This window comes from Grus americana, chromosome 18 (assembly GCF_028858705.1).
Source record: "Grus americana isolate bGruAme1 chromosome 18, bGruAme1.mat, whole genome shotgun sequence".
NCBI lineage: Eukaryota > Metazoa > Chordata > Aves > Gruiformes > Gruidae > Grus > Grus americana.
Window position 1 is genome coordinate 3,618,377 of NC_072869.1, and position 19,309 is coordinate 3,637,685.

Here is a 19,309-nt window from a genome sequence, read left to right on the forward strand (position 1 = left end):
TTTTAAACATCATACAGTAGGCATTTTCACACAATGATAGAAAACTAACATTTATTATAGAAAGCAAATGATGAGTCAAATTATATACATTGACTCATGCAGGGCCAACTTCAAAGTTTGATCCGACTTGATTTCTTTATGCATGTGACTGGTTTTATTTCATTGTTTTATAAGAATGCCTTTGCTGGTGTTTAGTGGTTACGTGCAGTTGGGCGCGGGAGTGCGCCAGCCTCTGCTCATGTAGTGCTGCCCTGTAGCGAGCGTGCTGTAGTTGTCCTTACATGTCACAACACTTTTAAGCCGCACACACCCCCCCCCCCCGCTTAACTTAATTACCATGCATATTCCTTTGATTGGAATGGAATTATTTGGTAGCGATTGTTACAGAATTTCAGTATAATATACAGGTTCAATGTCTTTAGTAGACATTCACTGTAATAATTTCCCATAGTTCTTTCCCCTCTATATCATTACTTTATACTCATAAACACCACTTACGTCAAATGTTAAACGCAACTTTAAAAATCTGTTTATTCGGTGTCATTCTTAGAAGCTATGGGTTTTGTCCTTCTCAGCAACAGATGTGCTTACTACAGTAATGTTTCAGTGTATATATTTATAAGGCAACAAGTCTCCTTATGTCTCCTAAACAAGACAACTTAAGGAAGAATTAGCTTTGAAAATGTGTTTCGAATTGTTTGGAAGGCATATAGTCGGAGTCGATCATCAGATAAGCCTGTAGTAAAGCAATGTTCCCATGACCCCGCACCGCAAGACCCATTGGCTATATCTTCAATAAATAACAAAACAGATGTTCTCTGAGCATGGAGTGTCATTCCGTTTAGGTTAACTGTGTTTACAAAATAAATATGGTTGTTAGCAGTTTGCATTTCATAGCTCCGGCTGTGTAACAAACAGAATTACTGAAATAATCTCAATTTGAAATCTTAATATAAAGTCTTTACTCGTTATCCTGGATACCATGTAATTTCTAGCTGTGCAGAGAAAACTACTGGTTATGGATTTGTGATAAAACTTAGAATCAGTACTTAAAAAAAAAAAAATCACACAAAGAATGCTCACCAAAACAAAAAAAAAGCTTTCACAAAGTGTAGTATGGCAAAATACTAAATTTTGAAGGCAAGATTTTTGCCTTCTCATAGTCGTATTTTTCTGAAAATTACTGTCAGGAGTTCCCAAATTTCTTGAATTTCTTGAGAAAGCACTTATACTAGAGGAATCTTTTATTTTTCAAGAAAGAGTTAGCAGGTTTTCCATTTTGTATAACACACTGTGCTTTACTTTTGTTTTTTGGAAAGCTTTTATTGGCAGATGCAAGTTGAAAAGTTAATTTATTTTTTATGACAACTTAATAATCCTTATAAAAAGGTATATTAATATAAAATGTAAACAGAAGAAAAACATTTGGAGGTCTCATTTTGCAGTTGTATTTTTGTTAAGGATGTTTTAATGCACGAAAGACGTGGCATTTAATAATTTCCACGGCCTTTCACGAAGAATTACTGCACTTCCCAGCTTCTGATCACGACTGCGCAGTGATAGTTTTGACTAACGGTTGGAGCTGGGAGTGGTCAGGACGGATATCGCAATATAGACGATGTGCGCAGCAAGCGTAGGGCTATCAAGCTGCTTATTTTTGCAGTGCACATCTCCAGGTGTTGGGAACAGGCTGCGCGAGGCTCCTGTGTGTGAAGTTCGGTGGCTATGTGTATATGGAATGAGCCTGACGTGGGTGAACACGTTGAAGATGTGATTTCTTCCTTTTATATAAATGTTCTTGGTTTTCCAGAGGTGACCTCTACCCCTAGAGAAACAACAGATGTATTTGGAAGTGTCACGCATTTAAGTGATTTGGGTGTTTTCCCTTTCACTGGTCCTAAATTAGAAACCGTTTCCAAGCTGCCGGTGGCCTTAAAATGTCCTCACTATAAATTTCTCTGTTGGAAAATCAGATGGGAATAGCAGTCTCTGTAAAATATTGACCAAGTCAGAATTTGATCACGTTCATTTACAATAATATAGATTATAAATTTGCAACATTTGAGGATGCATCTTTAGCATCCTGGTTTTACAGTCATTTGACTGTGTCAGATTAGCCCCGTAACAGTTACTTCCCTCCACTCCTGTTGTATTTCGTGTCGTCGTTTCAGGATGCTGATGATAACGCACTGTAAACAAGCTGACAGTATGGGACACTTTAGCCACAGGCCGAATGCCATCGTTATACTTCACGTTAGGTACGGTCGGTAAATGGCAGCTTTCGGGGAGATGAATCACAGGAGCAAGCCTGTGTTCTCTGAGCTGGCGTACTCTTTCTTACAACACCAAAGCAAAGGACAAATAGGAACCGAGGCCGGTATACCTGCACCGATATAGGTACCTCTGTAAGCGTCGTGAATAAGCAACGTGCTGGAATGTATTTTTCTGTAGCATAAGTTGCTGGAAAGTTTTTGATATTTAAAGTAATATATTACAGGTGTGTGAATCTTATTTTTTATGACTTGAGAATCTTTTTCTGTTTTTTTTCTTCAGGATCCCAGAAGCAAGCACAAATTTAAGATCCACACATATGGGAGCCCAACCTTTTGTGACCATTGTGGGTCGCTGCTCTATGGGCTTCTACACCAAGGGATGAAATGTGACAGTAAGTGAAGTTGTTCCGTGGTACCAAAAGGGTATTTTACAAAGTAAATGGAAACACTGGGTACTGGCTTCTTATTTCTTTTCTGTGGAAAATACCATTTCAAATGTCAGCTATTTATAGCGCTGTAATATTTCAAGTGGATATTTCAGTACTATAATAATACACTAATGAACATCACCTCTGTCGCTGAGAACACGGTGTATTCACTTGGATGTGGCTGAGGAGCATTTGCGTGGCAGTTTTAAGGACGCCTCTTTTTGGACTAGTCAGGTGAATGCACTGGTAAAGACTGAAATTTCAGTTCAGTTGGTAGCCAAGCTCCAATATTTTCCTTGAATTTCATTTGTCTTGGACATCTCCTGCTAGAAAATCTAATAATCAATTTAAACCTAACTCCCTTCATTGCTAATGCTGGCACGAATGCTCTGTTTTCTCAGTCATATTCCCAGCAAGTCTTTATTCCGTTTTCACTTTTTTTTTCCCTTGCACTTCATTAATGATATATTTAGGTTTCTGAAGTAGATTATTTTATTCTCCATTTCATTCACTGTCTATAATATGTATCGTAAGATGGAAACTAGCCATGTCGTTGAAAAACACACAGCTGTATTCTGAAAGTCCTGCCAACAGCTAAACATTGTAATCTTAACTTTTACTTTGCTCAGTGTTTGCAGCGTAATCATATTATTAGCTTCTCATAGCTGTCTGAACCATTTTTGTATCCACAGCTTGTGATATGAACGTTCATAAGCAATGTGTGATAAATGTCCCAAGCCTCTGCGGCATGGATCACACAGAGAAAAGAGGAAGGATTTACCTGAAAGCTGAAGTCACTGGTGACAAACTGGAAGTAACAGGTAAACAGCTCATTTTGGAATTTTGCGGGTTTTATAAATGTATGGTATACACTGGGTTTATTTACCTTCGTCGAAATTTTGTGTATTAAAGCCAGTGACAGAGTATTTTCCTTCAGACGTGTGAGGTTTTTATTCAACATGTCCTTGAATCAAGAAACTCTGTGAACTGATGTTCATAAAAATAAATAGAAAAATGAAAGCTGTAGTAATAGCTTTAAAAATCGAGGAATATTGAGGAATAATTAGAGAATCACTGTAATGTCAACTTTTTGTGTAGGAAGCAGCCCAGTAGGACAGCTAGCTGTTCAGGAAGTTAGCCATCATCTTCAGAACACAAGAAATCCTCCAAACTCTCATCAGCTGAGGAGCTGTTTCCTGCATTTCAGAGTATTTAATAAACAAAAGCTACTTGGATTCAATCCCAAATATTACTACCAGTGAGTTATAACATAAAAAAATAAATTGTCACATTCTGCAAGGTTAAGGTTACCACGATGGGGAGAAGGGAGAGAGAGGAAGGTTCATTTCCTTGAAAGTGTTGCTCCCAGGATTTATGAGTAAGCTTTGGTTGTGCATGTGCACACACACCCCCGGACCCATTTCAAGTCTGAAATTGCAGAAAAAATTCTGGAAAATGTATTTTGCAGGTTGAAGGACTGTTTTATCCCCCTAAATAGACATCTAATAGGTTGTTTAACTCCAACAGAACTTGCTTGTGCTGTATCAGAGAGTGGAGTTTATCACGCAGGAGCTGATAAGAATTTGTATTCACAGCATACGTTACGTTTGTTCTGTACGTCCTTTCTATTTTAGCTGGGGTCAACTGACAGTTAGTGTTTCTGATATCTGAAGCATAAAGTTGGTAGTGAACTTTCTTGTTGGCAAATATGCAAAAAGTGTTCTTTGCCAATCAGGCGGCAGTGGATTTACTCAAAGGGAGAGCACAGGGCAGGAATTAGGAGGGACAGAAGTGAAATGAGGGAAGGAATAACCGAAAATTTTGTTCATGGTTTTTTTATAGGTAGAGGCAAGTCTGTAAACCGAATCTAAATTCTTGAAGAAAGTCCCATTTGTTTATGGCTCAAAACTTTCAGGGAATTTCAAATATGTGCTGTAGTAACTAGAACGAAAATAAGTGTGAAGTAACGTAGGAAACAGAGTAGAAGACACTCATAAAACACACGTTATCAAAAGCTTTTACCTCGAGAGTGTGGGTTGGTTAGTGTGTCGTCACAGGTGACCAACACTGCTTCTGCGGTGAAGAAAACTTAAAGGCAACACACCGTAATACATCACGTTAGTTGCACGCTGATACATCTTTAAAATTGGTACTGCGAGAAACTGCGTTCAGCGTCCACGCTATGAAACAAGAACAGGGTATGGTGCTGCTATTGTTGCCTGTTTGGTGTTGCAAAACGGAATTAAATCTGAGGGCAAAGTTACAGCAGGACAAAGCTGGAGGTTTCCTGGACCATCTCAGCTTCTTTGTTTCTTGATGCAGTTGTTCACAACCTGTCGACGTTGAGTGCTGCGTATTGCTCAGTGGAAAGTCCTGGAGCCTATTGTACGCCCCAAGGATTTTCCTTCCACCTCTGCACCACTTCTTTGGGGAAAGAGGCTCAATAGAGACTGTACCCCTGTGTAAGGAAATGTAAAGGAAATCAGATCATCGCACTGAATTTTCACAGCTTATAGACCCAGCAGACTTCCCCCCAGCACCGTGTTCACTCATGCCTTTGTTCTCGCTGAATCCAAATACCTCCATATTCTCCTGTCAGACCTTGTGAAATGCATTGAAAAGGAGAGGTATGATAAAATTTAGTTAGAAGGGATCGGAACGGATCCCAAGTGATACTTAATTGTAGCTTAACTTTTCAAATAGCTTCCTGTGGACGTAGGAGGAGTACATTTGTCCGAGGCACTGTCATTACCAGAAAGGTGTTTCCCAAAGTAGTGAGGCATTTCAAAGACGGTGATGCAGGTTCTAAAAGTAATTGTACCATGAGAGAGAACTAATTTGAAAATCATCCAAGTGACAAAATTTAATATTTGCATTCTCTAGGCCGCTTTGCAGCAAGGTTCTTAAATATGGCTTAAACTTTCTGAAGTAACGCACAGAGTTTGACGAGTAACATGTACATATTTTCTCATGATTCAGCAGGTTTATAATTCTTTAAGGGACAAAACTGCTTGTCACAAGTCTTTGTGGCACCAAGGCACTATAAAACAATTACACAAATAGGTATTCTTTTAGTTCACAGTTTTATTTGAAAAGGTCTTGTCTGAGATATGAATGTGGTAAAATTGTTACAGATATTTTGTAGGTTTTCTTCATAAGCTCTTTTTGGTGTGAGCGTACTTGGCAAATGCTGTTCCTTTTGTGTTTATAAATAAAACATTCCCATCCCACAATTAAATAGGTTTCTGGACAACAAGAAAAACATTTACCATAACCTTGTTATGTATATAACAATTATGGTGCTGTTGTTTTCGTAGAGGCTTGTCAGCGTTTCCAAGCTTTCAGAAAATTTCTTTAAATAAAAATGACAGTTGCCCTGAAAGTAAGCTGCGGTTTTGGGGGGATTTTTGTTTGTTTGTTTGTTGTTTTTTTTTAATTAAAAGATCCTATACAAGCTAAGCCCAGACCAGGTGAAGTTTCAGATACCTTTTGTGCACGTTCAGCTGAAAAGGAAATTAGCAGTTGTCAGTCAGTTCATGGACGTATTGCTCTGCAAAAATTTTGAACTCCTTTTTTGACAGTACAGCATTGCTTCTAAAATATCGATCGACAAAACCTTTGTTAGAATATAGAGTTCCCAGAGCTGCCAAGCACGATACCACTGCCTTTAGATTCAGGAAAGGAGGGGAATTAAATGTCCGGGAGGTTTAGGAACAGCAGGAAAAATAATCAATGATTGGTTGTTTGGTTTGAGCCTTTGCCTGAATCTTTTTCAAAGGAATGACTCTGTTGGTGTTGAACTCCTTCAGCTGAATTCCTTAATATCTCTGCTCTGCATCCTGTTTTGGTGTTAATTAGTTCCTGCTGATTCTTTCGTAGCCAGCCTTGATTGCATGCAAAACCTTTGTGCTGCTAAATGCAGACGTGCCACTCTGGTTGGCATCTTGCAAATAACTTGGATGGGCACCTCAGCCGTCCTGGTTCCAGCTGGGACAGCCCATCGAGGAGCAGCGCGCTTCACGACGCCTGCGAGGTACGGTCATTTGAGGGACGCTGTTTAGTGCGTTGCAATTTGTCTTTAATTCTGCATAATTGCTTTGAGGGTTTTGTGGTGGCTTTTGTTTCCAAAAAAGGCCACAGCGTACGCTCGCTTACTAAGTGTTTTCCCAATAAACTATGTAAATAGTACTGGGGGTTTTTTCCCAGTGAATACTAGGAAGGAGGCAGGGCAGAGTCCTGCCAGGTGGAGTTGGCCAGTGGTTCAGATTAGCTGAAATATCTAAGTACTTTGGCAGGTTTTGGATTGAACTAGTGGTGGGAATGATTCAGACCTATACGTAAACATACTTAATTCTGGTTTACTCGGTCAGACCTTCAGTCTGGGTGCTTAAGGTAGATATACAGTCCTTTCTGTCTGAATGCTACAGGCTCTGCAGCACTTTTCCACAAACGAGTAAGAATTTTGTATTGGTATACATTGCCAAAACCTCGCCACCTTCCCAGGGCAAGTCAATATGCCACATTCAGTGCTCATTCGTGTTGCAGTTCTTAAACATCAGTGGGTTATTTCATAGCTACTAGCTTGAGAGTTGCATTGGATATTAATAATTTACTGCACTTGCAGTAAATCAACATGGTTTTCTTTTTATAGGAACTCCCTTGAATTGCTTTTTCCTGAAGTCACTGAATTCGTGACCCTTTCGTAGTTTGGACTGACTTGGAGATTCTGCTTTTAGGCACAGCGAAGCAGTTTTTGCTATTCTTAATCTACGTGGTTTGCACTGAATTTTCTTCCTCCTGATGTGCATTAAAAGTTTTGTCACTCTTACATTTACTTCTTGACCCGTCTTATAATTTGGGGCTCTTCTGAGTGAGTTTGTAGGTGGTTCAATCACAGTTCTGATTTTTTTTATTTTATTTTTGAATTATTTTTCTAGTGAGTAAACAATAACCTTTGTGAGAAAATAACCCCATCTGGTGCACTGACATATAAAAAAGCTGCCACATTATTGGGATCCCAAACTGTGACCTATCAGTTGCCGGGAGTTGGATTTGACAGCAGCTGACAATAAAGAACTGCCCTCCCGACACAGGCACCGATTTAGAGGCAGGGTGTTAGTGACTCGCTGCCAGCTAATGCACCCTACTGTTACATAAACATTATTAATATGTATATATATACACACACAGCCCAGAGTTTTGGGGTTTTTTTAAGTGTGTTTTTCTTAGCTGCAAGAATACAGAAAATCTGGTTTTATTCCTCAGTGATGCTTCTATTATTGAAAAGAGGAGGAAACCTGGCAGCGATCTCTGCAGAGGTTGGGAGCACATAACAGGCTCTCCAACGATAATCTCCCTAGGAGTTCGGTACTCCCCACCGTACGTTTTTCAAATTATTTATGAATGTATGAATGCTGGGCCACCTCGCGGCACTGCATATTAATGTGCTGTCCCACTGCTTGCTGTGGGCAGCTGGGTTAAGAGCCTCTGCCCCAACAAGCTTGAGACAAACTGGAGAATTTTGGTACCTTTCTGGAGTCTCATAAAAATTGTTTCCTTAAAAGACCCCACCACACACACAGTCTAATTTTATTTATGATTGTCTAGGTCAGTAACAGCGTCTGTCTTTGTTAGCATTAATTTCATTATATTCTGCAACTGATTTTAGAAGGGAACATATATGAATATTCTGGCTATTTGCCCAGCTTTTAGTAATACCTGTAGTGATACCAAATACCTATAAAGTGATCCCAAATAATTGTTTGCATGTGGGAGGCATTTTTAAGGTCTCAAAGAATGTGAATCACATGTTTTATCTCACTAACATCTTCCTTCTTTTCTGGTATTCCCAGAATCTGCAGGGTTGCCGTGTTCTTTACAGAAAGAGCTGTGCCTTTAACAAATGCCAGCTGCGGTAGCAACTGAACGCTCCCCATTTCATTCATTAAATTAACTTTACCACAAAGAAATAGGCAATGCATAGTATTTAAAAGAGACATTAGTTTCTCATAGATGGCCATCTGCATGCACGTAAAAGATTTAACTAAAATGCTGTATGTTTATGTAAGAATATAAAGAGATAAGAATTAGAAATGTCTGAATCCCTTTGCAGACAATTTGATATATCCTGTGTTAAGACTTATGTTTTATTAAGTAGCTCTCCTACCCAGTAGAACATATTTTTTTTATGATGAAAATTTTTTATAAAGGTAGTCTTATTTTACAAATAAAATACAGTTGCTCCTATGAGATTTCCAGTTGAAATTTAAACCGGAGAACCTATTGCAGGCACAAGTACTTAATAAGTAGCACTAGAGATGATGGTCCATTTTTTGTTAGCAGGAGAGAGTATCTTAATAAGTACAGAGGAATGAAGTATCGCGCAACATTGGTTCATTTTTTATCATCTTCTAGGAAGGAAATTAATCATCTATTTCTCGTGTGTAAATCACCTGTGAAGTGCAGGCGTGCCAATAGTTGGCATTCATTACGTTGCCATCTTTCAGGGGTGTAATGAGTAGGCACCGCTCTCAGGAGGGATATTAAAAGAAATTTTAGCTGGGCAGGGGAGTAATTATGGAATAGAGAAGAGTCTCATACCAGAAAGCCCTTTTAGTGATGAAAACTGTATAGAAATTGGAAATAGTCTGCAAAGCAGGGTTTGTATTGCAGCCAGTTGTACATGTGAGTCACAACCAGCTCCAGAAAGCAAGCATTCAGTGATAGTTTTAATAAAATCTTAGAATAAATCTTTAACAGAAGCTGAGCAGTTTGGGATTTTGCCTACCGAGAGCACAAGTACACAAATTGGAAGAAAGACTGTTTTCAGTAATAGGTAAATCTCTTAAACCGTGATTAAGGGGAGTGCGGTAAGGAGCTGGGGAGAAAGTTCCTTGGCTGGGAATACAAGATCCTCTGTCACTCACCTACGTCATCTGTAAACGGGGCAGATCACTGGAATCTGTACCAGACTCTTCTTTGGGAAATGATGAGAATTATGGAATAATTTACTAATGCTTTATTGGGGGAAGACAGAATCTTTATGCTGTATTGGGGCTAACAAAGGTCTCCCTTTTCTTTCATTTTGCTAGATAGCTTGCCAGACGGGATCATGTGAGACTCAAAGCATCTTCTAAAAGCAGTTATTCGCATGCGGTTGAGAGATTTCCGCTCATCTAAGTTGCCTGTAGGGAGTAAAAGATTGGCAAGAAATGGTTGCTGTGATTAGTAAACTGTTTTATTATCAACATTTGGGAATTCAGGAAAAAGGTAGCTGTGACTCACTTGAAAAGGAACTGAGTAAACTCACGCATCTAATAATTCAGCTTTGTTATAGAGACAGAAACATTTATTTACTCATTCCCATGACTCAATTTATTTGCTGGTATCGCAAGAAGTTATACACCCATAACTGCATGTGGCTTGCAACTTTTGACCTATATGATCTCGTGGAAGAAGTTCCAGTTTTGTCATCCACTCTCTGAATTCCTCAAAATTCTGCCTGAATTTTTTCTCTTTACATAAAATGTCAGTTGTTCTCTGCCAGCCCACTCTGTCTTATTTAGATATTTATTTAAAGTACGAATACCTAAGAACCAGCTCTGTATTTGCTTATGTCTTTATACTATTCCTGGAAAAGTGGGCGTCCCAGGTTAAGGCATGGCTTCTGGGTGGATGCTGCTGGATTCTAAGTAGCACGTAGTAGAACTGCCATAGGACAGCCATCAAATAGTCTACCTTTTCTGCTGACTAAACATTTATGATCTCTTCCTCATTAACGATGGGGAGGAAAATAATACGCTTTTTCCCTAACGGCAAGTTGACAACTATTTCTGTTGTTTAGAAGGAGAACGTGGGCAAGCTTGAATTTGTTAGAAACTTCAATATATGCTTCTCTTCACTGTCTTTTCATCTGTGTGCGTTGTCAGTCCTCGTTAAGAGTCTCATCTGGACGAAACGTTAGGAGATTTAACTTGCACCAGCTACTTTGCTCCGTCCAGAGGGCATTATCGTGCCTCATAGTTATGGCAGAAAACTGGCAAGTAATATTCTAGATTTCTGTCCAAGTCACACGTAAAGTGATGTTGAACTATATCTCACTTCAACCATCTATAAATTAGAGTAATATATCACAGTGCTGAGTTTAATTAACTAATAATTATAAAGCAATAGGAGATTGCTTGCTGTCATTACAGCTATAGCGGAATTCAGCCACAGTAAGTCGATTTATTTTCCTGGAGTGATTTTTCATTTAACTTTTTCTGTTTCAACCACACACAAGAGGTAGTGCCTTTGGTGGGGAGGGGAAATCTTCCTGGCAGCCCTCTTATAGAAACCTGACCTGTCTCGTTAAAAATAGGGTGCCCTTAAAGAGATGGACCACATAGATGGTAATTCTTTATAAGCACTATTTAGCACAAGTATCATCATGCTGTTTCCTCAAGAGAGGAAGTGCTATGTCAGTTTAAAAAAGATGTCTAAGGGTACTAATTATGCAGACAAAAGTACAAATGGGCCAGATATCTTAAAACAAGGAGTGAGATAATGACTTCTTTGGCAGCCTGTGTTTAGTATACATTGCATCTTTCCTTCCCAATTCATCCTTGAGCTTCTCTTTCTTGTATTTAGAGGGTTTTTTGCTTTTTTCTGTGTTTGCTGCAAAAGAAAGAAGTCGTTTTACACACGCTGCCAGGTCCTCCTGCTGTCAGCGTTGTTTTCTCGGCTCGGCAGCATGTATCACGGCTAATCAGCGATGGCTTTCTCCAGGGAGCTCTCCATCGCTGAGCCTCGGAGAGTGGCTCTGCATCCACCCAGCCAATTTCTCAAAATTCTGGTTTCACACTGAGCATCTCCAGGTAGAATTTAAACATAAAGCCTCAGTCTGAAGATGCCATGTTAAAATTAAGCCATTTTGTTCAAGGAATTTTAATGAAAAACTTCCTAGTGTGTATTTCTGGGAAGCTGTAGAACACATAGAGAGTTCTGCTCCTCATGCCAAAGTACAGAATAGAAGTAAAAATTAAAAGGTGGATTTTGAAGTAATAGCTCATGTGCCAAACCAACAGTGCAGTCACAAGTGCTATGCACAAGGAGACAAAAAAAAAAAAAAACAACAAAAAAAACCCTGAACAAAATTAAACCAAATATAGGACAAGTGAGAGCAATTTGCATTGAAGGCTGTCACTTGATCCTTCACTCACTATCTGGTTCTTAGTCCCTTTGGGATTGTAAATATTTAGCTAAAGAACATTATTTATATGTAACTATACATATTTGTATTTAATCTTGATATTATTCCTCAGAAGTATTTGAAGATCACTTCAAGTGTACTACATTTTAATATTGGGTGGGGTTTTTTCCATGAGTTGAAAACAGAAATGGTTTTCCAGCTGACTGCTGGGTGCGGAGACCCTCAAAGGGAAAATGCAGAGTAAATGAGAGGGGAGACAATTTCTCTGAACAGAAAGCTATCCTTTCCCCGATCGCAAAGCCCCGTCAGCTTTATACAGGGATTGTAGGGAACTACAAGTGAAATGCTGTGCAGGACAGCCACTTGGTTCTGTTCTGTTCTTTTAAAACACAGTGTATTTTTTCTGGTGCAATTATTTGAGTAATATAGTTAGTGAATAAAATTACATTTTATTTTAAAATGTTAGCCCATAAGCATTTTCTGTCTCATTTTAAAAATACAAATTTAAGAAAAGTAACTTAATCAGTATCAACTGTTGGTTCAAGTTAATGTGATTCCTTTCCAGCCATGATCTAATTTCAGTAATTAATTTACATCAGGGTATCTGTTCTGCATGAGAATTATCTTGACAAATAAACTAGTGTGTTCAAAGTTACACATTCCTGTACCCTACCTTCTTCCTACAGCTATTTTGGATATAAGGTACCAGTTATATGTGGTATTTCCCTCTTTCAGCTTGTTCTACCACACCTAATACTCTCTCATTAAATAAACAGAGAAGGTCAAACTGTTTGAAATGATGTGTTTTCTGTGGCAGGGGCTGGTTTTTCCCTGAGAAGTTTCCCTCTGCAGCTTGATTCAAACGACGCAGCGGCTAAGTAGTAGGTTTGCACTAAAGCAGTGCTTTGCAGTTATGTCATTTGGAAGAACACGATCATTATGAGCACTAAAACACTCTCTCCCTTGTGTAAAAGGAAAATGTCAGCCTAGAGCTGGTTACATCAGCTTGTGAATACACCTGGTGTATAGGAAATGGAACAAAACCCTTGTATGATTTTGTAAATCACCTTCAGTGCTGTGTTATCACGGGGGCGTTGTCAACGCCACAGTCTTTCATTTCACTGGCCTTAAGCAAAGCGCAGTAATATCTGTCCTGTGCTTCACGTTCATCGTCCATCTTCTTCTGTCTTATGGAAGCAGTAGCGCGTGGTTGTCAGTCCACCACAGCCCTGCCCTTATTTCTAAAGGGAGAACAAGGGACATGCTGAAAAGATGTACTTCAGCTGGTTTACAAATCATTTGACTGTTGCCCAAAAACTGTCCTCCTCTTATTCTATAAATAATGAAAGTAAACAACACATTATAAAATATCTGTGTTGCTTGGATGCCTTTCAGCCTCCATGCTGGGAAATAACAGGTTGAAATCCTGGGAAGGTCTCTAATTTTTGTTTGTAATATGAAAATGCCATTTTAATCTGGGGGATAAGGAGGAGAGTGCCTTGAACAAACAGTAACTCTCTGTTCCTGAAGATCCCGACTTTTTTTCTTTTTTTTTTTGCATTAGTTCTGTTTGAGTTCTTCAGTGACTCTAAAGTTCAAATTTTTGTAGGAAATGTTTTCCATCAAGAAATATTAAGTGACTTACGGGTTGATCTTTCCTAAATTTCCTTTCAGATTCTTTTCTTCAGTTAGGTAGATAAATTAAAAAAGCCCTTCTGATGCTCACACTGAGCAGGCAGTAGCTGATGGCACTGTCAATCCAGGATAGTATCTCTAGTGACTCTCTCTTAAATGCTGGCCTTCCTTCGTGCCCTAGGAACCATGTCACCCTCAAAGCTTCTTGAGATTTTCCTTCCAGGAACATTTCTAGTCTTAAACTATGAATCTCACACAGGAATTCCCGAACGAAAGCTGTTTTCTGTCCAAAAGAACCCCAGAGGGTTACTGCTCCCAGTTGTGAGCGCTGAATTCCCCGTCCCAACTGGATCGCTGCAGTTCATCGCACCCTCACCAGCTTGGGTAGGACGGGGTTTCACAGCATGAGGAAAATTTGCCTCTTCTGAGGTTCAGCACAAGCTGATGACTAATGCCGTTATCACAGAACAAAACCTTACATGTCGTGTAAATGCTACGCGGGCGTTATGCTGGCCCTCTACAAGAGGGAGGAGGTACTCCCTGCTCATCCATTGGAATGATCCGCTCCCCTGCAGTGACTTCTGAGCTCCTTAACGAACCCCACAGCTGCTGCAGTAACTCCAGCCAGACTGAAACCCGAAAGCTGCCGAGCCCCCGATAAACGCCTTCGCAACCCCCCGTTGCCTGCCTGCCTTGTTCCGCGTGGGGATGTGGCCTTGCGAGGAACGGCACCCCGTGCAGGTCGCTGACTGTTCTTCTCTCGCGCTTTGGGGATCGGTAGCAAGATGAGATGTATTAACTCACTTTATGCCTTCTTTTGACATTGTAAAAATAGAAGCTACATTAACATTTTTTGTGAAGCTGAAGTTAAACTTGTCTCCTCTGTGCTTTTACTTTGGTTGCTGTCATGACAGAATGCTTTCAACGATTCCATCTGACAACTAATGAACCATGAATCCGAGGGAAGTTTAGCGTTAGATATCTTCCAATGATGGATTGTATCAAATAACCTATCTTCCGAAATCTACTGTGATCTGGCTATCGCCCTTATAGTATTTGGCTGACAGTTGGTGTAAGCTAAGACTGAGGATTAAATAAAAGCACAAAGAATTGCTACCCACGTAAAAATTTATAGTGATGGATTTGGACATTTAATCATTCCATTGCAGGAAGGAGCTGCCTGGAAGCTGCATGTCCTTTGTGAATTGCTCTTCTCTCCTGTCATTCCTCTCTGCTGTTCTTAGAAATATCGCAAGGTGCAACCTTACTTTACAGCAACTGGTTTCTCCTGTGCCATGTCTGATGAGTGGGTTTCACGTCTTATTTGTTTTATTTTTCAACGTGTTTCAATAACTCAGGTTTGACATGTTACCGCTTTCTTAATGGTGATTTGTAATCCTCTACAAACTAGCTATGTTTTATATTGACAGTGCGAGAAGCAAAAAACCTAATTCCCATGGACCCAAATGGACTTTCAGATCCTTATGTTAAACTGAAGCTCATCCCAGACCCTAAGAATGAAAGTAAACAAAAAACAAAAACCATTCGTTCTACTCTGAATCCGGACTGGAATGAGTCTTTCACGTTGTAAGTTCAACACCTTTTTGTGGAGTATCTTTGTATGTGTTGAACAATTTATTTCAGTGTTGCATTGAAACCTCCTCTATTTCTCTCCCTTTTAGTAAATTAAAACCTACAGACAAAGATCGGCGGTTATCCGTAGAGGTCTGGGACTGGGATCGAACAACCAGAAATGATTTCATGGGATCTCTCTCATTTGGGGTGTCAGAGCTTATGAAAATGCCAGCCAGTGGATGGTAAGTTTCTGAAAAGAGAGAAGGAGAGAATATATCACAAAAAGTTTTAAACCAGTGTTTTTCTTCAACATAATCTACCTTTTTTGGAGCTTTTCACTGTATCTCGTGTTATAAATTCACTGAAGATGCGACTAAATCTAGGAAACAAAGGTTATATATAACAAGGATAATGAAAGGAATGCTTTTCTTTTGTGGTGTTCATGAAACTTCTGCTGGAGCCAGGAGCTGCTGCAAACTCAATTCTGTGTACATAGTCTTGTGATAGGAATTTTATTTTTATCTCAAATATGATATATTCATTACTAAGCATATCATGTTATATATAGCTCTGCAAATTCAAAGCACATGGGAACTGATTTTATAAAATGCCATCTTATTACTTACCAAGAACTCATCACATCTTCTCAAAAAGTACATCTCATCAAAGATAATTGTTTAGGGCTACAGAAGTACTGGAGACGGAAGTTCTTCAGGGTTGATGTCTCCCATTATATCACAGGATGAGTGGGAAAAAGTTCCTTGTCCCTTGAACTGCCTTGGCACATAGTTTGGGATTAAAGATTTAGGTTAAATATATTCTGTTTCTGAGTTTGCTTTAGATCTTTGAAAGCAGTTCTTTACATATCTGTGACATTGATACAAACCACACAAAAAACCAACTGGATTGGATTTTAAATCTAACAGGAATGTAACTGTTAAGTCACCATTTTTCTCAAATGTTCCACAGGTACAAGCTGCTGAATCAAGAAGAAGGTGAATATTATAATGTTCCAATTCCAGATGCTGATGAAGATGGAAATGCAGAGCTCCGACAGAAGTTTGAGGTGAGGATCAAACACAAATGGGTGCAACTATATATGGCACACATTTTTCACTTTATCACAGAAATTGCCTGTTAAAAAGTTACATATCAGAGTGCTGCTATTTCTGTTGCCTGTGACAGCAGCGTGTACCTTTGGGTTTCTTGAAGATTGGACCGAGTGATTTAATTCAGTAGCGGTAGCATTTTTCTGACAGTTCAACTTCTCTGCTATGACACTTGTAAGTTGGTATTTTAAAATATTTTATGTCAAGTATATGCAATAATTTCAGTGTCTTTTAATACTTGCTGCAAAATCTGCCAGCCGTTATCACTAGTACCTCTAATATTTGACAAATTAAGTTCTCAGAAACAACAGTATTTTAATACGTAGAATATTTCACACTAAATGTGGGTTGTTTTAAAGAAAATATGTAGAGTGTTAATTACTGATTATTGGGAGCCTCAAAATCTTTGTAGAAGGTGGTCGTCTGAAATTCTGAGATCTTTAACGTGGGTATGGAAGTTATCGCTGGTTATGTACAGAAAAGAAACACTGGACGAAAGCGATACTTCCCACGGAGTCTCCCTGCCTTCTGCAGTGCAAATTGGAGCGGTTGGCAGTCCCGAGCACGGTCTCACCGAGCCGTGCGAAGGAATTGTTTCTTAATGATCAGACTTAGCCAGCAACTCTGCCTCTTCTGACAACTACAGCCGATATTACAGCAAAATACTTGCTGGTGGTTAAACCCAGCCCCAGGAAAGGCTTGCTTTGGGGAGGGAGGTGTTTTACTAACGGCTGTACTGGGTTCAGCTCGTCTGACTCGACTACTCTTTCCAGCGTGCAATATTGAATTTGAAATCTTCCGATCTACAATATTGTTTTCTTTTTTCTGGTCGAGCATTTACAACTTTAGTCTAGCTGTTTATCAAAAAAATAATTAATGTACCTGTTGTGCGTAAACAAACACTTAACGCCTGTTCCTTTCAACCTGAAATGGCAATTTTTTATGTTCACCATCAGGCAGAATTCTACATTGTTGTTATAAAAGATGGGTTAACCCAAGAAAGTGAGGAAAAACGGCATATGTTCAACTTTCAAGAAAGAAAAAGAAAAGGTGCATCAATTTCTTCTGAACACATTTGGATCAGCTACCATACTTTTGTCTCCAGCATGAACTGTGATTTTTGTTACACATTTGAGAAGTATTTGAATCTCCATTTCATTTTCCTTTCTTTACAATTGTGATCTGACCAGTGTGATTTTTATTTTGCTGCACTAGGTCATTTTCTATTCAAGATCATATTTACTTTTTATCCTCCCTAGAAAAAACAGCATCAAAAGTAATTCTTTTCACCCCTTACATGTCTCTGTGCCATATACAGAGTCTGGAACTGGGTGGATCTGTATATGTTGGTGATATAGGTATAGAAATCTACTTGATTTTTCTCAAGACAGAGACGGCACAAAGACAAGTCACTGAGATGATCTATTTTAAAATGTCGGTTATTACATGCAGTATGTTTCCATATTGAATTTACAATCTCTTAGGTTTTTTTCTTAAGCCTACTGTAAATGCCTTGCTTGCAGAATGGACAGTCAGGGTTTATCTGTGTGCTGCCATGGAGTGGAGTAGAAATCTGGAGAGGTCGCATCGTGAAAAGCTACTGGACTGGGTCCCAGAAACAGCAGCTTCGCATAGGGTCAGCTCTGCCTCAGAAATAATTAGTCTGTCTCAAAGTCTAATTAGTTCAGCTTCAGCACTGTCATTTGAGGCTTTCCCTGTTCTGGAGGTAGCCTGGTTGATGCTATTTTAGTGGTCTGAGTTGATCAAGGAAAGGGAATAGGTTTTCAGTGAACACAGTGTCTCCAGCAATATCATTTACAGAGTTGCATAATGAGCAGTTTCAAAATTTAGTGACGATATATGGGAATACTGGTAGCCGAACAAAATGTGTAATTATAACTAGACCAAGGCTAGTATAATGCTGCATTACATGGCAAAAGGATTTAGGGTCGACCTCTTACTCTCTCTTCAAGTTTATACTCTGAGAAGGAAGAGGGGGAAGCAGCACCCTCCAAGTAATGTTCTTACTTGGTTTCAAGGGGAATTATGTGATGGCTTTTAAAAATTAACAGCACAGATGTCTGAATGGCGGTATTTAACTTATTAGCTATTCTGGTATGGTACATAAGCGGTGCTGACTCTGATCATCTTTTACGTTATTTTTAATATCATTTATATCTTGGCTTACATAGTCATTTTATTTTAGGTACCCTATACTAAGGAACAAGTAGATAGCGCTGAGAAATATGCTGCTATTTGTGATTTAATGACATCATCTAAATAAATATTTCCACTGTTCTGAAAGCAGCTTTGAAACCTTACAGGAAGAAGATTGCAGATCTTGACTGCCATTTCGCTAGGGGAGTGTATTTGTCAGGAAGATTAAGAATATAGATAGACTGAGAGGTCGTACTGGGCTATCTTCTCGTTGATCAGTTTATAGAAAGGAGTGACTTCAGAGTACTTGCTGATCAAGTCTACATCTGTGGTGCTTGGTCTACTTTTCGATATATAACAGTGTGATTGATAACCAAGCTACTTTGATTTAATTTTGAGTACAAAATGGCAACAATTTCTACAAGAGTATTGCATTACTATTGTCAAATACTTCAGAGTAGAGAGCTGTGTACAAACCTAAGCTATGCAAGAATGAAGAAACTCTAGGATGAGAATGTCATTAAGAAATTAAGAAAGAATAAGAATGTTTTCAGTTATAAAAGATCAGAAAACCAGTAGATGTGAAATTTTCCAAACCAGTTTCTGGTCTTAGAAAAAAAAAAAAAAACAAAACCTAGAAGACATTCTTAAAACTGACTTTGCCCTTTTGACTAAAGTTTAGAAATGTGCTTAGCAGAATCTCCAAGAGCACTCAGGAGCTACGTCCCATTTAAATCAATGAGAATTTTTAAAATATCTGCCTGCATCTATAGTTCAACAGACTTTAAGATTGGGCCTCCAGCTCTCATTGATCTCAAACCGTTTACACAATCCTATCACGTCCTTCTAGCCCTGCTTTAACAACCCAGACTTCTTATTTAAATGTGACTATTAGTCACACAAATTTCATTAGTATGCTGTTTTACTTACTGGACCTCCTGA

At 39.0% G+C, this 19,309-nt stretch overlaps 1 protein-coding gene across 1 annotated transcript in view; it reads left to right on the forward strand.

Moving 5' to 3' along the window:
• The window catches only part of PRKCA (protein kinase C alpha), a 159,806-nt gene that overhangs the window by 95,975 nt on the left and 44,522 nt on the right, over positions 1–19,309 (forward strand). Inside the window, exons 4-8 of the mRNA XM_054846634.1 lie at positions 2,554–2,665; positions 3,394–3,522; positions 14,957–15,113; positions 15,209–15,343; positions 16,071–16,167. Of these exons, the coding sequence (XP_054702609.1) occupies positions 2,554–2,665; positions 3,394–3,522; positions 14,957–15,113; positions 15,209–15,343; positions 16,071–16,167 (630 nt within the window). The remainder of the gene's footprint in view (positions 1–2,553; positions 2,666–3,393; positions 3,523–14,956; positions 15,114–15,208; positions 15,344–16,070; positions 16,168–19,309) is intronic.